Source organism: Ptychodera flava, chromosome 14 (assembly GCF_041260155.1).
Source record: "Ptychodera flava strain L36383 chromosome 14, AS_Pfla_20210202, whole genome shotgun sequence".
NCBI lineage: Eukaryota > Metazoa > Hemichordata > Enteropneusta > Ptychoderidae > Ptychodera > Ptychodera flava.
This window is the reverse complement of record NC_091941.1, coordinates 16,232,766-16,252,651: the sequence shown is the minus strand read 5'-3', so window position 1 is coordinate 16,252,651 and position 19,886 is coordinate 16,232,766. Positions and strand designations below refer to the sequence as shown.

The following is a 19,886-nucleotide window of genomic DNA, read 5'->3' as shown; positions in this document are numbered from 1 at the left end:
TTGGTGCATGTCCGTCGTGGCTGATAAAAGTCAGCGAATAGCGTACATGCTCCAGTCTGTTGGTATGTATGATACGGATGACTCACAGGAGCAAGAACGAATTGTTTGGAGATGTAGTTCTGCTATTCGGCATATCTACTACGTTGTACGCAGCTTTTCTCTACTAACGCCGAAATTGGCCTTTCTTCCAGGGCGGGAATGTGAAGGTTACGGCGGAAGACCGTCATAGTGGAATGTATTATTTATACGATTTTCCCACTTTGGAGGAGATCTTGGACGCCAGTAAAGCTATTAGACCCGATGACGTATCAGATGTTTGATAAGTGTGCAGATCATGCCACCATGTAGTCACTTGCCCAAGTATCTCCAAGAGATCAACTAAGTAATATGAAACGTTTATATGCAAATTGCAAATAGTGTTGTAACTTTCTGAATTTTTAGATAATATACCAAGTCTCATGTATCTAAGTTGAACTCACACCACTTTATCAAAGCCGATAAGCAGTTATTCCGTTCAGCCGATTATTCTATTGCACGAGTACAAGTTGACTGTGTTATATTACACCGAATAACAGCATTATGCCGCTCACTAAAACATCAAATCTCAAAAGCATGTTTCAAACATTCCCTTTATCGGTAAGAGGCTTTTCATTGATGGGAATGCTATGGCCTTCGCCTAAAAAAGTAAACAGATTGATCGATCAGGAGGTAATGCCGAAACAAAGGCTTTTCCGAACGCCTTAAGTTTGTGCCTTCATAAAACATAGGGCCAAAGTCCCTGAAGCTACTATAGACATGGATACAAAATTAAGTATTTCCTGACTGTATGAAATTATCTCACTAAGGTCATCCTAGGGACTTGTAAACCAAATATTAAAGCTGTCTGACCAGCGGTTTTGAAAAAACAAGCGATTCAACATTAACAGTCGACAGAGCTTTGCTGTGTTATGTAGACAACAACTTTTTGTGATAAATGTATTGATAAAGAAGGTGGATATCTTTGATAGCTCATTTCAGAATGGCCTGACCAAAAATGGAAAAAAAAATTCTGTAAAAATACAGATTTGCATATTTCATCACAATTTTAACAAATCTAAGTTGGGTTATCCCTAGGGACCTGTATACCAAATAACAAAGCTGTCAGACCAGTGGTTATGAAGAAGAAGATTTTTTATCAAAAACGCCTTTTTTGGCGCTAATTTGCATATTTTCAACAATATCAAAAAATTTATAAAAATGGTTTCTCAAAATCATATATTTTATCCACTCAACAAATATCAAATCAGTAAGTACTGCAGTTCTCAAGATATTTGAATGGACGGACGCCTCATAAACGGACATACATACATACATACATACATACATACATACATACATACATACATACATACATACATACATACATACATACATACATACATACATACATACATACATACATACATACATACATACATACATACACACATACATACATACATACATACATACATACATAAATACATACATACAGACTGACGGTGGACGCTGGACGGATACCCATCCCAATAGCTTCTACAGACTATATTAGTCTATAGTAGCTAATAAACGAGAGTTAATTACATTCTAATTAAAGTAAACAAGGCTTGCTTAAATCAAGATTTACGTGATGAAAAAGCAGCATATCTGTCAGGTTATAAAGAATCTTAAGCTGCTTAACTTATTAGTATTTTCATCCTATTAACCAAGCACATTTTATCTTTCATATTAACATTGTGAGTAAGTTCTGTTGAATAAGTTGAGACTGAACGTACTCAGAGAAAGCACACTGAAGAGACAAATGTTTGAAACTTAAGAAGTTCAAGGTCATCAAAAGCATTATAAGGAATCATGTAACACTTTCATTGCACTGTTTACACAGATTGCATAATTGCTATAAATAGCACATGAGGAATCTTACAGCCCAGCTTTACCATAAAAACCCTATCACTTTGACCACTCTTTTAACTGACCACTCTATTTTTTTCCTCAAAAAGTAATTTCATTTTATCCTTACCAAGTCAACCATAAATGGAAATTAGAACTTTCTCTATCTCTATTTATTTGACCACCCTATCATGACAAACTATTATGAGCAATTCCTTTTAGATCACATACAGGGCACAATAAATGATGGTTCTGAATATGTCAAAGTTGGGATTCAGGAAAGTTGTCTTTACACGTTTTAATCCTCCAAGATGGTAAGCATTTCACTATGAACTGTCAAAAAACTGAAGTTGAACTTTCTGATAATTCTACACTAAAATTATTTTGGCTTTGATGATTTCCTATAATTTTTAATTATTTTTTTCTGGGTGAATTGATAGGGTTTATACAGTACAAGAATTACATACAATGTAAGTCAAATTTTGACCAATAATGACAAAAAAATTCCTTAAAAATACAGATTTGCATATTTCATCACAATTTTAACAAATCTAAGTCGGGTTATCCCTAGGGACCTGTATACCAAATATTAAAGCTGTCTGACCAGCGGTTATGAAGAAGAAGATTTTTTGCCAAAAACACCTTTTTTGGCATTAATTTGCCTATTTTCAACAATATCAAAAAATTAAAAAAATTAGTTTCTCAAAATCATATTTTTCATCTACACAACAAATACCAAATCAGTAACTACTGCGGTTCTCAAGATATTTGAGTGGACGGACGCCTCACAAACGGACATACATACATACATACATACATACATACATACATACATACATACATACATACATACATACATACATACATACATACATACATACATACATACATACAGACAGACAGACATACAGACATACAGACTGACGACGGACGCCGGACGGATACCCATCCCAATAGCTTCTATAGACTATAGTCTATAGTAGCTAATAAAACTCGCAGCAAACAGGGTAATATAAAACTAACATTTATTTTTAATTTCAAAATGTTACAACTCTGTATGCTTAACTCATACAATGTTATCGCGTTCTAGTTTGCGTTTCCCTTTTCAGAAGGGAAGAAAATATATACTAATGGAAGATATCGTCAAGTCAGCGTCTGCATTGCCTGGAAATACATCAGTTTGAAAGTCTAATTTCTCTCAAGGGATTCAGTGTTTCTTATTCAGCCGATTCTTCACCCAACAACCAGATGTGCAATTCGCCACGACACCCCGAAACGTGAATCTCTTCCCTCTGACGTCATAACTTTTAAGCCAGACTCGGCGTGAAGCGAGAGGTAATTTAAACTCCTCGGAGAATTCTTAACCGACTTACTCATCAAATGTGTCACGCTGTGACACCATTCAAGGAGAGCAAAACCATTATTTGATCAATATGGGAGATGCCTCTGAGATCCGATTCCTTTCACAGCGATCTGCTGCCATAAAACAGTGTATCGCATTTGGCAAAGAAATCGTGGGCCTATATGACAATCATTCGAACACCTCAGGCAGAACAAATCTCGATAAATTGACTCACAAGAAAAAGCTTTCGAAGCCACAGCAGTGCCTCAGAATATATTCATTGCTGAAGATAGCCGACAGGTAATGGGCTGGGCTACCTACCGATGCAATTATGTTATTTGATTCATGAGTCATGATATTTCAAAATTGATATATATATATATATATATATAATATAATATATATATATATATATATATATATATATATATATATATACAATGTCCTCTTGGGAATGAATTAATTGCCGATGCTAATATATATATATATATATATATATATATATATATATATATATATATATATATATATATATATATATATATTGTTGGCTGTGCATACAGTGATTCGCGTATGGAAACGGTATGCTGTGGTAGATTACATCGTTGCGCAGGTTTTGGTAAAGTTCACATGTTCATGTGTTTGCCGAAATGTTCGAAGTACTAACTGACTAAAATCGACGGATCTCTTCCCAACTATGCTATAGGCTTTACACTTTAAGTATTGAAACGGCTGAACGACATGGGTACACTTCGCCAGACACGATAAGTCCGAATCGCATTGCCACATTTACTTCCCACTTTCATGAATACATTTGACAGCATCGAAAAGAGGGTAAGCCTAACTCAAGCGCCACGGGCCACATCCCACGTGCCTCGAGCCGCGAGCCAAATTTCACGATTCACAATCTGCATATTAAGCTAGAAATAGATGCATTTTCACTCTAGTTTAATTTATCGATTCATTTTCACGGATAAATCAATATTCGGGCTTCAACGGCGCCTTCTAAATGCATGAACTCGTGACCAGCGAATGTGTGTTTACAAATTCTTCGTCAAGGGGCATATGTAGTAAGGGACTGGGCAGAAGTTATAGGGAAGGAGGGCCAGTGTTTTTCAAATTATCATACTGCGCGTAAAATTGTGACATTGAAAATTGATCAATCAAAGTTGTGTACATTGATTTTGTAGACAATATAGCAAGTTTGCTATATTTCAAATATCAAGGTCTTAAGCCATGTTAATTTTAAGACGACTTTTTAAGTATAATTTTTCAGAATTTCTATGACCTTTGACCTGCCCTATACCTCTGAAACTAAGCTGTGGCCATATCTTATCCTATATTAGAGTCAAAGACGGCTTGTGTCTATTAAACTGTTGCCGGCATGGGCCACTGACCTTTGACCCTCAACTCATCCTATACCTCATTAATCATGCACATCTATAATTATAGGCTAACCAACTTCAACAGAGATAGAAGTCTGAAGTTTGGTGGACGGGGATGATTATGTCTGCTAAGTTTTCTGCTAAAATATCTAGAGACAAGGATAACCTTCGAACATTATTTAATGAATATTTCTATAAATCAGTAACTACAAGTTCTACACCATTGCTATTTATTGACATGAGGCGACCAATGGTTTCACATCCTATACCTTATTAATTATGCACATATCTAATGAGGCGTCACATTATGGCCTTCATTAATTATAGGTCAAATAAAATAATATTAATGTTGACTATGACACGTACAGGGACATTCAATGTTTGTTGGGCATAAATATTGGGGAGGGCCACCATTTAACGCGCAGCATCTTTTTGAAAAACAAATGCTCTCCCTCCCTAGAGTATTCGCCCAGTCCCTTACCGGCAAGTATATTGCATTCGTGAACACAAATATCGCAGGTCCCCACTTCATGCATATGGAAGGCGCCTAATGGTGATTTAACAGTGTAGAAGGGTCGAAAAAGTGAATTAGAGTGAAAATGCATCTATTTCAAGCGTAAACTGCAGATCGTGAACCGTGAAATTTTGCGCACGGCACGTGGCTCGTGGCTTGCATTAGGCCTACCCTCGAAAAGGATAGAGCACGCATTTGGTTATATCTTATCCTACAACCGTGAGTGCATAAAAACCGTCTCCTGTAAAATGACGGGGGAAACACGCAAAAGCGTTGAAAATATCAGGGCAATTATATGTTATGTAGGGCCTAGGTCATTACCCAACCCATGACCTGGGTTTAGATAGTCCAGAACATTCTTAAGGTTATTCTCCTCCATGACCTTGAATGCAATTAGTCATGTTCTGAACTTTCTGGAAATTCAATTAGTCGTTTTTACTATAAGTGAAGATATTTTTATAACAGTGATTAGCATATCAATGGAACTTCCAGCTTGTTCTTATATACTAGACTCATTAAGTATAAATAGGGGCAGCACAGTTTGTCAGAGAGACATTTGGGATCATGTCACTGACGTGTTTACTTCAAGACTTTGGGATCACTCCAGCAGTGTTAATTTCAATACATCAAGAAATTCACAGTCACGCTGGATTTATTCTGTGGACTTTGCACGGACTAACCTCAAGCCTGCAAGCCAAAGGATTTCTCATTCATCAGTCTGTCTGATTCAACTCTGGAGATTTGTGCTTTGTCCTAGCTGAGATAAGTAGCCTGATTTTAACAGTTTGTACATTATCCCTTGACTTAGTGATTAGTTTCCCTTTAAGCTTATAGTTCGACAGATAAATATGTCAATTGATCTTGGTTGTGTCTTATCGACTACTGACCTACATGTCATCATGAAAGTGAGCTGAAACTCGGAATAAATACACAGTACCACACATGCATCGACCATAATAACTAACAAAACTGACATGAAAGGGAAGTCATAATTATCGAATGCCCATAAGGTATTACAAAGATAAGCTCAACGACAGACACACCCAAACAGTACAAAGTTTACATAATTTTCTGAGTAAGGGCAGGAAAATACATTTTGAAAGTGATTATTCTATGATAACAAGATTTCATTACAGGTACAGCTGAGGAAAATGAGTTCACTGCAGGTACAACGGAATAGACGACAGAGATAGATGACAGTAGCATGTTTCATTGATTCATCCCGACCATGGGACCCTTCTTTTCAATCATTTCTCTCTAACATTCAAGACCACAATTCAGAACTTCTACCCACCCACGTGCACCCATCCCCCCCACAAAAAAAAATCACCTCCTTTTAGAACGTAATCTTTGGCCCGGGCTCACTTCCATAGGCACTCACTCAGTGGCCTGGCATAAATACGACACCTGTGCCGTTCTAACATGTAAAATATCTTGGGTGAGCCATCCTTTTATGAATATTATATGATTTAGGCGTGGCTGCTCAATGACAGACACATTCTCGTGTATTATTGCGCGAAAGTGTACTGGCAATGTGTAGCGGCTCGAAAGGGTTTGTCATATTAACAGCGACTTAAGGAGTCCGAAACTAGGGTAATTTTCTACCAGATTGGCTGTTTGGAAATAATTCAATAAGAACAATGAGTTTAAGCTAACCATCTGGCTAAAAACTTCGGTTGACTTGCAGCGTGTTTGCAAGGTTATATCTGATTGGTCGGTTGTCACCACTCACAGCAACTTAGGGAGTTTATTTATATTATTCAATTATAACGGTCAGATTCTGCCAACCAATTGGATAACAGCAGCAAATCACTGCAAGTCGGCTAGAAAGCTTTCGAGACCCTGCACACAAGCCCGAAGTATGTACCGGTACATAGTATAGTCCTTCCTCTTCACTGAGCGGGATATTTCATCGTCCAGCGTAACGAAGCGCTCGACATCAGAAAATTTATATCGGTTTTTGATAATTCATGGTCTTTGGACAGTAATTTTGGTCGAGATTTAGTCCGCTTTTTTTGCAGAAATTGATCCGCATTGGCGCCCGTGTACTCTTAGAGTGTGATGACTATTGACGCGTGGCGCCCGTAAGGCTACTGCCAAGTCTTGTATATAACATTGTATCAAAAGTTGCCGGTTTGAAATTCATGAGAAAGCACTGAGCTGTTGACTTTTTTTAATTATCCTGCAAAAGGATCGTAGCTTCATGCTAAAAACGATAAAGCTAAATGTAGGAAAGGAGGGGTTTCCTTTCAATACGATGAATGAAAAATAAAACCCGGCGACTTGTTCCACCACGAATGTCACTGAAGATTGAAGCCTCGCCAAAACAGGTCTTAGGATGGAATGACTGTGGGGCGTGAAAGCTATTCGGTCTGTTTTATATCTCTGAATCCCTAGCACAGTTGGGAGAACTACCAACTTCGACACTGTCATTATTAATATTGTCTTGATTGCATCTTTCTGAATAAGAAACTCCACATGTACATTGTCCATTTCAAAGTCACACTTTTTTAAAATTGTGCAATGTATCCATCGGCTAATAAAGTCAGCGCCATTACATTGACGTTCTGGTCACTGATCCATAAAATGATTGATATGAGCAGGATCAAGAGGGCGCTACTATATAGCTAGTCCTTACTTGTTTTATATCGATGTTCACAATGTGAGATGTTCACAATGTGAGACCTACAGCATGGCTGAACAGGTAAACCAAACAAGTAGACTATACTTGAAGAGCTTGGCTTTGGCTTTTCTACACAAATACTCTGTTTTGGGCGAAAAGGGCCGCCCTTCTCGACGTTTAGGGGACGCAAACGAGTATAAAATGCAAAGATGGAAAGAACAGCGATCTCCTTCATGAAATCCCTTGTTTCACTCAAGAGGGCGCTGATAAGCGGATTTATGTTCTCGGTTTAGGTTGATGGTAGCGTCCGCCTTACCTTGGTACAAATACGATGCACAGGGTCATGGTAGTACAGAAGGTTATGCAAAGCGTACTGAGAATGAATTGGAGATCCTGCTGTCGCTGATGTAAGAACATCGTGGAGGGAACGCCAATACTGCAAAACACCGTGACGTTGTAGACTGCAAAGCCAATGTAGCGCGAGTCATTCAGCTGGGCGTACGTTACCTGCAAAAGAAGTATTCGTTTTATCATCAGCGTTTCTAGGGTTGGATAGAAATAGGGGTGGGGAATGCAAACCACTCTGTAGACAACTAAAACCTACCGTGGATTGGGGAAAATTCCGTAAATGACAACTTGATTTCATCACGTACCCCACAGAATAGTTGACCACTAAAATAGTTTTAATGCCCCATTCAAAGAGAAAACTATTCGAGAATATCTTCGTCCAGTTTTCTTCACAGCAAAACAGACTTTTTAAAAGAAAGTTGACATGGGTATTCTCGAATAATTTTCTCATTTGATGGGGTATATTTGCGGCATAGAATCCAAATTATAAAAGTAGTTGAACACCTGTAATTTGCGTAGAAAGCAGGCCTCTTTGTGTCTCTTCAATTTAGTAAAATGCGATGTAGATTTCACAATTATGAGAAACTGAATGATATGATAGCATTAGCAGCAGAATGTTAAGCCCAATGGGCTAAACATTCTGCAACTAATGCTATCAGATCAGAATTTCTTTTTCGGCAACTTATTTATACAGAATAAGAAGCCGCACAAAACGTTCGAACATCGTTGAGCAGGCATTTTTCAGCAAAATGAGACGCGCTATAAGTTGCCCTAGCATTGTGCATTTAGGGAGCAAATATAAAGTCCTTAGCTAAGACTGGTTAACATGGCACCTTGTCATTTTCATTCGAGCACGTGTGACGACACCACCTGTCATTCATAATCCATACATTGCATCATCCGGGCACTTACCTTGCGAGTTTCCCACGCCAGAAAGACACCCAGTAACAGTATAACACCTTTGTATCCGAACAGCAGTCCCAACCAAATGCCGCTGTATTTACATCTACATTCCTCCAATATCGGGATAATGAACAGATCTTCTCCATCTGGGGCTTCCTGTATTTTACCATTTAAAGACGAGTTAGAAATTGCTGTATTCAATCATATCTTAAGATTTAAACCTCCGTCAACTGATGTACGACGCAAAATGGTTAAAATTAGTGGGCGTTTATCCCCAGTGCATGTGGATGTGTGACTCTGATTTATTGCAAAACAAGAATGATTGAAAACATTTCTCCATAGTGACGATATTGATTGCTACATCTTAACAATGGGCCTGATAATATTTTGGCTTCTGAGCAAAATGTAAATCCGATTATGTTGTAATCAGCTTAATGCTTTACAGGTATACTCTAAACAACATAAATGTATGACTTTTAGTTAAGCAGATGGGTTATTTTTGGGATTACTGTAAGCTTGAGAAAATTTATAGGGCATTATGTAAAACTTCGGTCATTTTCTTTAGGGAATACGGAGCAGAGAAAAAAACCCAGAAGTTATAAATGCAATATGACAAAATTGAAATCTTTAATGACACGCACGTGCCAAGATCAAGTGTGCACTACTGTAAGCTGCATTTTCGTAAGACGGTATACATCTAGACATCCATAAACGCCCGCTGGAGATAGCTTTAATGAGCGTATGTACGTTACTTCAAAGAATTTGTAAAATAATGTACACTGAGCTTCGAGATATTATCTGCCAGTGATGCATTCGTCTGCAAGCATAATAATTTCTCATGCTGGGTTTTCAGTGCTGATCGTTCGACCTAGTTATGATCAGTGCTTACTTTGTACTCTCTTTTCTATTTCAGTTTGTGTTTGCTGTATCGTGATTCAAAAATGCATGTGTCTTTTTTAAATTCTGTAAGGTGTTTGAAAATAACAGCTAGGCAACTAAGAAATTAAACAGGTAATTTTAATATTCTCTAATCTTCTGCCATGAAAAGGGGGTAGGAATCCTTGTTCTTCCCTAGCCGGTTTCTATTTCAAATGCGACATCGTATAAATTGCTCCTAGATCATTTCGCTGTTTTACGGCCCATTACATTGCTGCTCCCTTGTTCATCAAGTCACTTCAACGCAAAACCACTTCCATTTTTTTGAAGTGAACCAAATACATACTTGCCTCTTTTGGGAACGTGTACGTCAGAACGACTGTTGGATCAATTGCGGTCCATGCACACAAGACTGTTATGTCGATTAACAGCAGAGATAGTACTATGCAATACAGATGGCTGTCTTTGATTTTCTGAAAATCAAAGAGGGTAGATTTTATACGCGTCCGTTGAAAACGAAAGTATGAAGATACTTTCGTAGATGGAGTTCCTGCACACATAAACTTAAATGCAATATTCGCAGTTAAAAGAATTATCGAATAATGCGGTAGCTTTGTTTACCATTACCATAATATGTTTACCATTTTAGAGGATGACCATCATAATTATCACTTGCACAGAATGAAAGTCTCTTACTATTTTTTTCTCTCATTGCTCCACTGCCTCCTTTAGCATTGCAATAATTTTCGTCAAACGCTTTGATACTGAACATAACTGGAGATTTTTTGCTTTCTCTCCGTACGTTTGGCTGCGACAAAATTTTATCGTAGAGCGTCCGATGAACATAGTTTCAGCGTTGACGCCAACGCTGATTTTACTATCATCATGTTGATCTGCCAGTCATCAGTTAAGTGCAAAGCTCCCGGAAGCGACTGCGACACGAAACTAACTTGAGTGCTAACAAAGATTTCATGATCGGGGCTTACCAAGGACTTGGTTGTTCGATGGGTGAAAATTCTGTGCACTCGCCATGTTTTGCTGAACAGGGCACCAAAGCCGACCGTAAAGCCGATAGAAAGTAGCCAGTAGCGAGCCTAAAATCAAAACGTCAATTAAAAGTAACATCACACACGTTAAAATACTGAGAACAAACCAACAGAATGTCAGGTTTTGAACAACCATGTGGGTTTTATCACTTACTTCTTCACCATAGATCATCAAAATGTAAAATGTTTATTTGCTTGACAATGTCTGATTGAGTAACTAACGGCAAAGAGATGTGGCGAGGGCAGTCCAAAAGTTCAAATGGCCTCGTATGACCATCCATACCAGTCAATAACGTTCTATTTCTAATTGAGTAGCTCACCATGCACATCCCAGCTTTCTTGGGCACAGTCACTAGAACCTCGTCCCCAACGCATAATGCAGCGACGTAGACCAATAGACCACCCGCTATGATCAAATTATTCATATTAGGACTCGACATCTTGATAAGCCTGCAAGATAATTCAATAAATCAGTACTCTGGTGTGGAACAGCATTCCAGAAGACAATCAAAATATTTCCCCGAAACATAGATTTGAAGAAGACCTTAATTATTTGTTATAGAGTTAATTTTCATGTGTTTTGAAATTTATGATGTTTCTCTGCAAATATAGCAATGTCTGTTTCTACTTGTGTCCTGGGTCAATTTCTTGCAATTTCCGTTTTTTTTTTCTCGCTAACATTATAGATTGTGGATCAATGTAATTTTGAGTACGAGGCTGGACTCAATTAGTGCCTATGGCAACCATTGTTTTATTTTTTCACTCTTTACCACGCGACAATTTCTTATAAATGACAGCAAAAATATTTTCATCATCATAAATTGTTTCCGTTATCACATATGAGAATATATTATTGACGAGAACGACACTGAATAGGGACTGCGTAAATTGAACAACTTTCTGTAGTATTGTTCTTTTTCTCTCAACTTTCTGTAAAATTCATTCTCTCTCTCTCTCTCTCTCTCTCTCTCTCTCTCTCTCTCTCTCTCTCTCTCTCTCTCTCTCTCTCTCTCTCTCTGCTTGGTCCCTATGGTTGTACGCCCAAACATTGCCGTTGCGCCACCTAGCGGCCGCTTAATGACTACATTCGTTTGCCATTGCTCCGAAAGAGGAGCACTACCAGTTAGTGCATATAGGTACGTGACACTGCTGTCTTCTTAGCATGACGCGCATGCAATTCCTCTTAATAACACGACTCGATTGTATGAGATAAGAATCACATTGTGCAGGTACAATGATGGGTAACATAATATATGGCTAAATCGTCAAGAAATATTACTCATGTTCATCGCATGTAGGTAGGTCGGAAAACAAAGCAAACAACACAATAGCAATCTGGACCTGTACCCAAACAATCGCTTTCTATCTCCAGAGTGTGAACGAGCCTACACGCGATCGAGGCACACGATTAAGAAGTGCGCCCTCAAAACGACAAGAATCCACGTTCACACTGAGCTGAAAATCGAGCAATGCCTCCTTAGTAACTTGAGCATGTTATTGTTTTATGCGTGTGGCCTCATACTTCCGGATGAAGATTGAAAATTGCCATTACGCAGATACACTGTTTTGATTTCCAGAACCAAAAGTAAAACTTTTACAGGTACAAGACTAGTACGTGCCCTATCAGTCAGCATTTTTATGTTTAACGTCATGCGACAAAAATAGCTCACCGTCTATTCCGGTAAAGCACATTATACGTAAGGAAGTACAGCGACAGTGCCATCACACAGGCCACGATCACGACAGCTGCGTAGTACAAGGCTGGCTCCAATCTCATTGATCTTATTTCTACCGCTCCTTTATCAACTGGTATCTTGCCATCTTATTGAGTGGGTAAAAATGCATAGTGTTATTAATAAACATTGCAAGATAGCTTTTACTCAAAAGTAAAATCAGTTATGGCTGGATCATATATCAAAGTTCACAGGTGTCCCCGTGCGAAATTATCGTGCTCGTTGCTAAAAACAGAACTTTATAAATGATAACACAAATCACTTTTAAGTACAAAGTCATAATATTGTTACTTAAGTTTCATGCATCTTGCAATCATCAGTTAGACAGATCTAAACTACCCCTAAATCTTCACTATCATTTATGTGGTTGGGAAGTACCATTTTAATCTCTTTTTAGATGGATTTGAAATTCGATAAATAATGTTTGTTTTGGTTCTGAAGTAGGACTTGTTGCGGCATCAGAACTACATTCATCGTTGGTTGCGCTTTTTTGTGCCTAACGACCTTTTTTGTGTCATTTGACAATAACGGCAATTGTTTCCACGCAGCCGTGCAGCTCAAGTTCACTGTTTTTACGTTGTAAATCTTGCGTAGTTTTGATTCCCTCGGGGAGTAACTATCGAGTAGACGTTAGATAGAATTCTCTCCCGATGTCAGTTTTCACGCTCCTACATGATTATACGCTGCCTGTTTCCTTTGCTCTGCGTGATCCTGCATCGAGCACTGTGCGAGATACTTTCCCCCGAGACAGTGTCACTTTCCATCCAGCTTTTCATCGAGACAAATCTCATTTGCTGTGCCATTGCAGTCAATAGGTGCAATACAGTCCCATGGCCTTTGCAAATCTATAACAAGGTCTCCGAGCAGTCGTTTGCCTCACCATAATATTACACGACTCCTTGCTAGAAGCGCGTTTGTTTTCGTTTTTCCCCCGAAACTTGCGATAACGAGTCAAAAACTCATAGGTCATTGCATTGTAATTTTAAAAGCATTACCGCAGGGAAAAGACGGCACGCTGAGATTTTCGTATGTTTATAACGAACACGTTGCACGGGAAAATATTAGGACTTAGAATACCAAAATTGTTCCTGTCGGCACTAATTGCAGATTAACGACCTCACTTAAAGTCGTACCTGTCAACACAGCTAACATTTAAACTGTTGAAAAGCATGAAAAGGAAAAAAAAGACGACAGACATCCACCATTATAAAACCAGATATGAACTGAAAATGCTCACGTGTTTCATTATTATTGCAGTTATGTGTAAATTTGAACCTTTGCCACATGTTTGCAACTTCATCGAAAGTATTATGATCAACATAATGAACAATATTCACCGCCGATTAACTCTAAAAGATCATGAAGTATACAAATATGTAATTAGCTGAAATAAAAATATTAAAGTTTTTTGACTGCTGTCATTGTACCACCACTTTATATAGCAAGTGTAATTACCTTTAGCCAAGTCCTTCAAGCCATATATGCCAAACTGTGAAAGCTCATTAGATATGCAAATTATAAATTAGCTGACATGAAAATGTGAAATGACTTTCGATATTGTTTTAACCTGGTATAATCATCAATGTACATAGCATGTTTTGCCAACTTTGATCAAATAAATCCCAGTATATATCCCTAATTAGAAAATATCATTGAAAATGCAAATTAGAAATTGGCTGAAGAAAAAATGCTTGATGACTTTCAATAACGTTGTATCATAGTATCTTTAATGTATATAGCAAGTTTCATCAACTTTGGTCCAGTCAAATCAGATATATATCCCTAATTAGCAAAGTTCATTCAATATGTAAATTAGGAATTGGCTGAATTCAAAATGCTTGTTGATTTTCAATAATGTTGTATCATAGTATCTCCAATACATGTAGCAAGTTTTGTCAACTTTGGTCAAGTCAGTTCAGATATATATCCCTAATTAGGAAAGTTCATTAAATATGCAAATTAATGACTTTCAATAATATTGTATTATAGTGTCTTTAATGTACATAGCAAGTGTCATCAATTTTGATCAAGTTATTCAGATATATATCCCTAATTATGAAAATTCATTTAATATGCAAATTAGGAATTGGCTGAAGTAAAAATGTCTTTTGACTTTCAATAATGTTATATCACAGTATCTTTGATGTATACAGCAAGTTTCAACAACTACAGGAAAGTTCATTAAATATGCAAATTTTGAATTGGCTGAAGTAAAACTGCTTGATGACTTTCAATAATGTTGTATCATAGTATCTTTAATGTATACAGCAAGTTTCAACTTCTTTGGTCCAGTCAATTCAAATATATATCCCTAATTAGCAAAGTTCATTAAATATGCAAATTAGGAATTGGCTGAAGTTAAAATGCTTAATGACTTTCAATAATGTTAAATCATAGCATCTTCAATAAACATACCAAGTTTGGTCAATTTTGATCAAGTCAAATCAGATATATATCCCTAATTAGGAAAGTTCGTTAAATATGCAAATTAGCAACTATCTTTCATGTCACCCCTTAATGGTTCCCATTGCTGATACATTTTGGTGTTATCAACATTTGTGACAAATCTCATCAAATTGTGTGTTGTTGTTTTTAATGTATATCAATTTTTTCTAAAATCATTAATTATGCAAGTGAGCAAAAAGTATGCAAGCCACACCCACCAAAAACTAATCAGTTCTTGCCATTTGCTAACTGAATCTATGTACCAGATTTGATTCTGATCTGATCAGCCGTTTTTGAGATATCGGACCAACAGACAGACAGACAGACAGACAGACATCGCTGCGACATATGCCCACGTGTGTGAACACATGAGCAAAAAAGAAAGCCATTACTAACCTTCCCATGCTACTGCTTCAATCCACTCGAACTGCCTGCTCCTATAATCATAGTAACCTATTGGTGCTATCTCGAATTCTAGCAAAAGAATAAATGAAATTCGAACAAAAATGGTTTGTTAGAAGCTGATTTCAATTCTAACATATTTTTGTATTTGAATACATTAACGTCAATAAAAAATAAGGGTAACAGTGCTTGTTTGAGAGTATAACAGTACAGTTCCGTGCTATCGTTCATTGCTGGTAGTATTTAATGTCTTTAACTTATGACCAGTTTCATACGCCAATCGGCGGTTGTGTTTAACTTGTGACAAATACAAAGAAACTTCCTAGTGTACTGGTATTCTGTTCTCTCTTGGAGTGTAACGTACACCTTGACCTGTTCGGGGCGTTCGTGTTCTGCTCAACATCGACAGAAATTGAAGTAAATACCTACCTTTTCCTACTCGCATGATAAGCGCTCTACCGTGGCGATCGCCGGTCTCCGTAAACTTAACAGGTCCCTGTAATCAGACAGAAAATGCTATGCCAAGATTAAATAAAACATTTAGCCGGTGAAATGGCTGGGTGATTTATTAAGCGTTTTATTCAAGCTTGTAAAATGATGCTTGTATTTGTTCCTTATCGTGCGCGCACATAGTCCGATACCATTACTTATCCCAGCCGTTGTGTGCGTGCGTGTGTGTGTGTGTGTGTGTGTGTGTGTGTGTGAGAGAGAGAGAGAGAGAGAGAGAGAGAGAGAGAGAGAGAGAGAGGAGAGAGAGAGAGAGAGAGAGAGAGAGAGAGAGAGAGAGAGAGAGAGAGAGAGTATGGAACTTCTCTTTAAAGGGACATAGTCACCATTTCATGACATTGCGTTATTCGTTTCCTTTTAATATGAGCAACTGTTCATCTGTTCACGTGGTTCTGCTCATTGATATGTTAAATTGTCAGTCGTCAGATGTAAACTCCCGCCGTCATCTATCTATATAGATAGCAGTTTACAATAAATGCTTCGATGACAAATATAATTTATGGTACAGACAGAAATTGTTATATCTACATCTACATTAATTTTGAATATCCACATATTATTTGTATACGCAAGGTGTTAGCGGAGCTCTGATGAAAGGCAATCAACATGTTTCAGTAAGCACAGCAACATAAAATTATTTATTTGAAATAAAAATGACAGAAATAATAGCGACTTTGTACCTTTATACTTTCCCTACATGGTCGAAAGGTTCACAGAACAATAAGCTGTAAGACATATTGCCCCTTTCATAGGATAATATATTTTACTTACAGAAACTCCTTCGAATTCCAACGTGTCCAGGGATTCGGCTATCACATCAGCGATGCTCGAATCTTCGTATGAAAAGTCTTCCAACGTCTTGTTAGCCGGCAAGTTTTGCCTCGACTGATTCAAGGCGATAGCAATGGCCCACATGGCGTCGTACGCCGTGGAGTGGTAAGACGATTCACGGTAACCGAGAGAAGACGAGATGTTTTCGTATTGTGCCTTGTACTCATCGCCAGTCTGTGAGAGGAATGCATTAAGTTCATAACTGGTGGAGTAGGGTTTCATTTGATGGTCACCGAAGGGTGTTTACGGAATTCTGAAAAACCACATCAGTAAACATGTCAGATCGGTCACGTTTTAATAATGACAAACCCCGCTTGTGCATACCTGAGGAGTCATCTTTTACGCCTGGACCATCCCCCGACTGTCAACTGTCGAAGTCAACGAAACCATCGTAAACCAAAGTAACCGAGCGAAGCACTGAGCGACAAAATGCAAAAACATGTCGGAGGTACATGCTATTAATTTAGAAAATGTCCAAGTGCAGATACCAACACGAGAAATTGCTTACCAATCCAGAAACTGTTCTAATAGCGTCATGTCGAATGAAGGACTGCTCGACTGTAAAAGTTCCTTCAGTGATTATTGCCATCTCTTCATCCGTGCATTCTACTTGGAGATCCGCGTAAATCTTGTGCCTGAATAGCTCCCAAATATAGACGTATCGAGGCCCGTGCATACCTATCCTGTACAACTGGAACATGTAACATTGAAATGTTGTGACTAGTACTTAAGGGATGGTGCGCCCCGAAGACAGATATTCAGACTCTCAAGCGTTTACAATTCTTTTCTGAACTATCACTTGTGGAGGGCTCATTTTAAAGCTCTTGTAGTAAAAAAATAATACCGTTTTAGTTTTTCGAAATTCGGTATGGTCCCTCATAGAGTTAACATAGGGATGGCGGTCATTTTGAATTGCAAATATCCACAATTGCCAGGTAATTTGTTTCTCTGGTACCAGACTTTGTATGGCGACCCATGATTTTCATTATCGCTTCTGTAAGAGAATTGTTGGAGGATTCATTGAAGAAAGTCTCAGCAAAATTTTAAGTCTTTCACTTTCGAGATGCGTATTTCCTTAACGCAGTCGATTTAAATGGGATACCGAAAGGAAATTCATCGCTGAAAAACAAAATTTGTTTGTCAATTTAGGAGTAGAAATTTATCATTCCTAAGTCCAATCTCAACATTTGTTAAAATTATAATTATATTTTAATAGGGTGATTCCACCTCCTGCCTCGTTGAATATGGAATTGGGCCTTGATGAGCACAAATAGCATCTCTCAATATCTGTATCATCAATAAATGTAAGGGTACTGACTGACAGCCTCGTCATTCATAGTCAAATGACACGTTAAGCAAGTTAGTTCTGGAAAAGGTGGCCTTACAATTACAGAAATCAAGTTACACTTTCATAGGCTTGCAGGGCATATTGAAATAACGCCAGAACAACGTTCGTGTTAAACTCGCTATGGATCCCGAATCACATTATCAATAGTTTCGATAAACGTACCTCGCAATATAGTACCGGCTCCTCGAATCCGAAAACGAATATTATTCTGGCGTCCAAATCCTGTCAAAACAATACTGATGATGTTATCGGCATCATGTGGATGCCTCAGGGGCTGCTGCTCGCTGGGGCAGCGGCATGCAAAATTACACTCAAGGAAATCAAGTGGTCTTTTTGGTCAATTAGTGTAACTACAGGCTATGGTGTGCTCGCAAATGGTGACAGGTGCGTGGGCTAAATTATTGATGATCGAGCTAACGAAATGGGACTGCCGCCTATTGTCCTTGGAAAATAGTCCCCCTCCCCTCCCCGGATCGTCAAATTTCTCGTTACGATACTTTCTCATATCACCATGCCGTCATTTCTGGTCTTGATTCAATTCAAGAACTGAAAACGGTTGCCCTAACTTTCCGCATTCAATAGCACGCCGCAGCCAGCGGCGCAATGTGGCAGGAAACCCGATCAAGTCTTTATATCGCAATCACGGTTCCTCTGCACGTGCAAGGCTGACCCGGAAGATGAGCATAATTAGTTATATATGAATTACACACCTGTTTAAACAATTAAGAGATTGGTTTGACAATGAAACATAACAGTGGACCCACAAAACCTGAAAATCTTGCGAGATAGGGGACTGGTCAGTTTCTTCGGCCGGGGGGGGGGGGGCGGTGGATTATTTTTTGCCGACGTCAAAAAGTGGCTGACCCCCCTTATTCCAAATTTTGAAAACAGGGTGACCCCCCTATTCCAAATTTCGAAAACAGGGTGACCCCCCCCCCCCCTGCGCGACAATGGTAAAACAAAAGGTTGACATAAATTATATATATATTATTATTGGGTGTTAAGACTTGCCAGCCATCCAATTAAATCTCCTGAGGAGCCATAGAGAGGTATTTTAGGCAAATCTGATGTGTGCAGTATCTGAGATGACCTTTTCTTGTAACATTGAAACCATAAAAGCACGGCTAATAATGACGAAAACTGCCTTTTTAACTGTTATTTTGGTCATAAAAAAGCATCTTTCTACAGAAAACCTGAGACACAAAGGAAAATAGTTGCATCGATGAGAACGAAAGATATCTTGTCATTTTTCTATCTCTAAAATAAGTCACTGTATAAATATGTATTGTGAAATATTTATGCATGTTGCTTTCTCATACTGAATTCTCATAGAGAAAACAGAAAAGTATCTGGAACTTGTCATGCTTTTCTTATGAAATGCAGATTTCATAATGGTACACTTTCACTTAGCAAACATCAAGATATCTCTGACATATATCTCTGATTTATTAAAATATGGCGCCCGAAGGGTGCACCGAAAAATCTGAAACATCCTGATATCTCTGCTATATATGTCTTGTATATTAAAGTAATGCACTCGAAGAGCACGCTGAAAAATATTGAACATACAGATATCTCTGATATGTGTATGCCTGATATGTTAAAGTCGGTTGTGTACTGAAAGATATGTCTAATTATCAAAGTTACGCGCCCGAAGGGCGCGCCGAAAAATGCAACT

General features: G+C 38.1%; 1 protein-coding gene across 1 annotated transcript in view; it reads right to left on the bottom strand.

Annotated features, from left to right (window-relative positions):
* Positions 1 to 7,964: 7,964 nt before the first annotated feature.
* LOC139149549 (gamma-aminobutyric acid type B receptor subunit 2-like) overlaps positions 7,965 to 19,886 on the bottom strand; it is a 49,400-nt gene continuing 37,478 nt past the window's right edge. The window contains exons 6-16 of the mRNA XM_070721364.1: positions 18,371 to 18,430; positions 17,369 to 17,551; positions 16,801 to 17,034; positions 15,952 to 16,018; positions 15,517 to 15,594; positions 12,613 to 12,763; positions 11,263 to 11,392; positions 10,883 to 10,990; positions 10,243 to 10,369; positions 9,030 to 9,172; positions 7,965 to 8,276 (exon numbers count right to left, since the gene is read on the bottom strand). Of these exons, the coding sequence (XP_070577465.1) occupies positions 8,082 to 8,276; positions 9,030 to 9,172; positions 10,243 to 10,369; positions 10,883 to 10,990; positions 11,263 to 11,392; positions 12,613 to 12,763; positions 15,517 to 15,594; positions 15,952 to 16,018; positions 16,801 to 17,034; positions 17,369 to 17,551; positions 18,371 to 18,430 (1,476 nt within the window). The 3' untranslated portion in view covers positions 7,965 to 8,081. The remainder of the gene's footprint in view (positions 8,277 to 9,029; positions 9,173 to 10,242; positions 10,370 to 10,882; positions 10,991 to 11,262; positions 11,393 to 12,612; positions 12,764 to 15,516; positions 15,595 to 15,951; positions 16,019 to 16,800; positions 17,035 to 17,368; positions 17,552 to 18,370; positions 18,431 to 19,886) is intronic.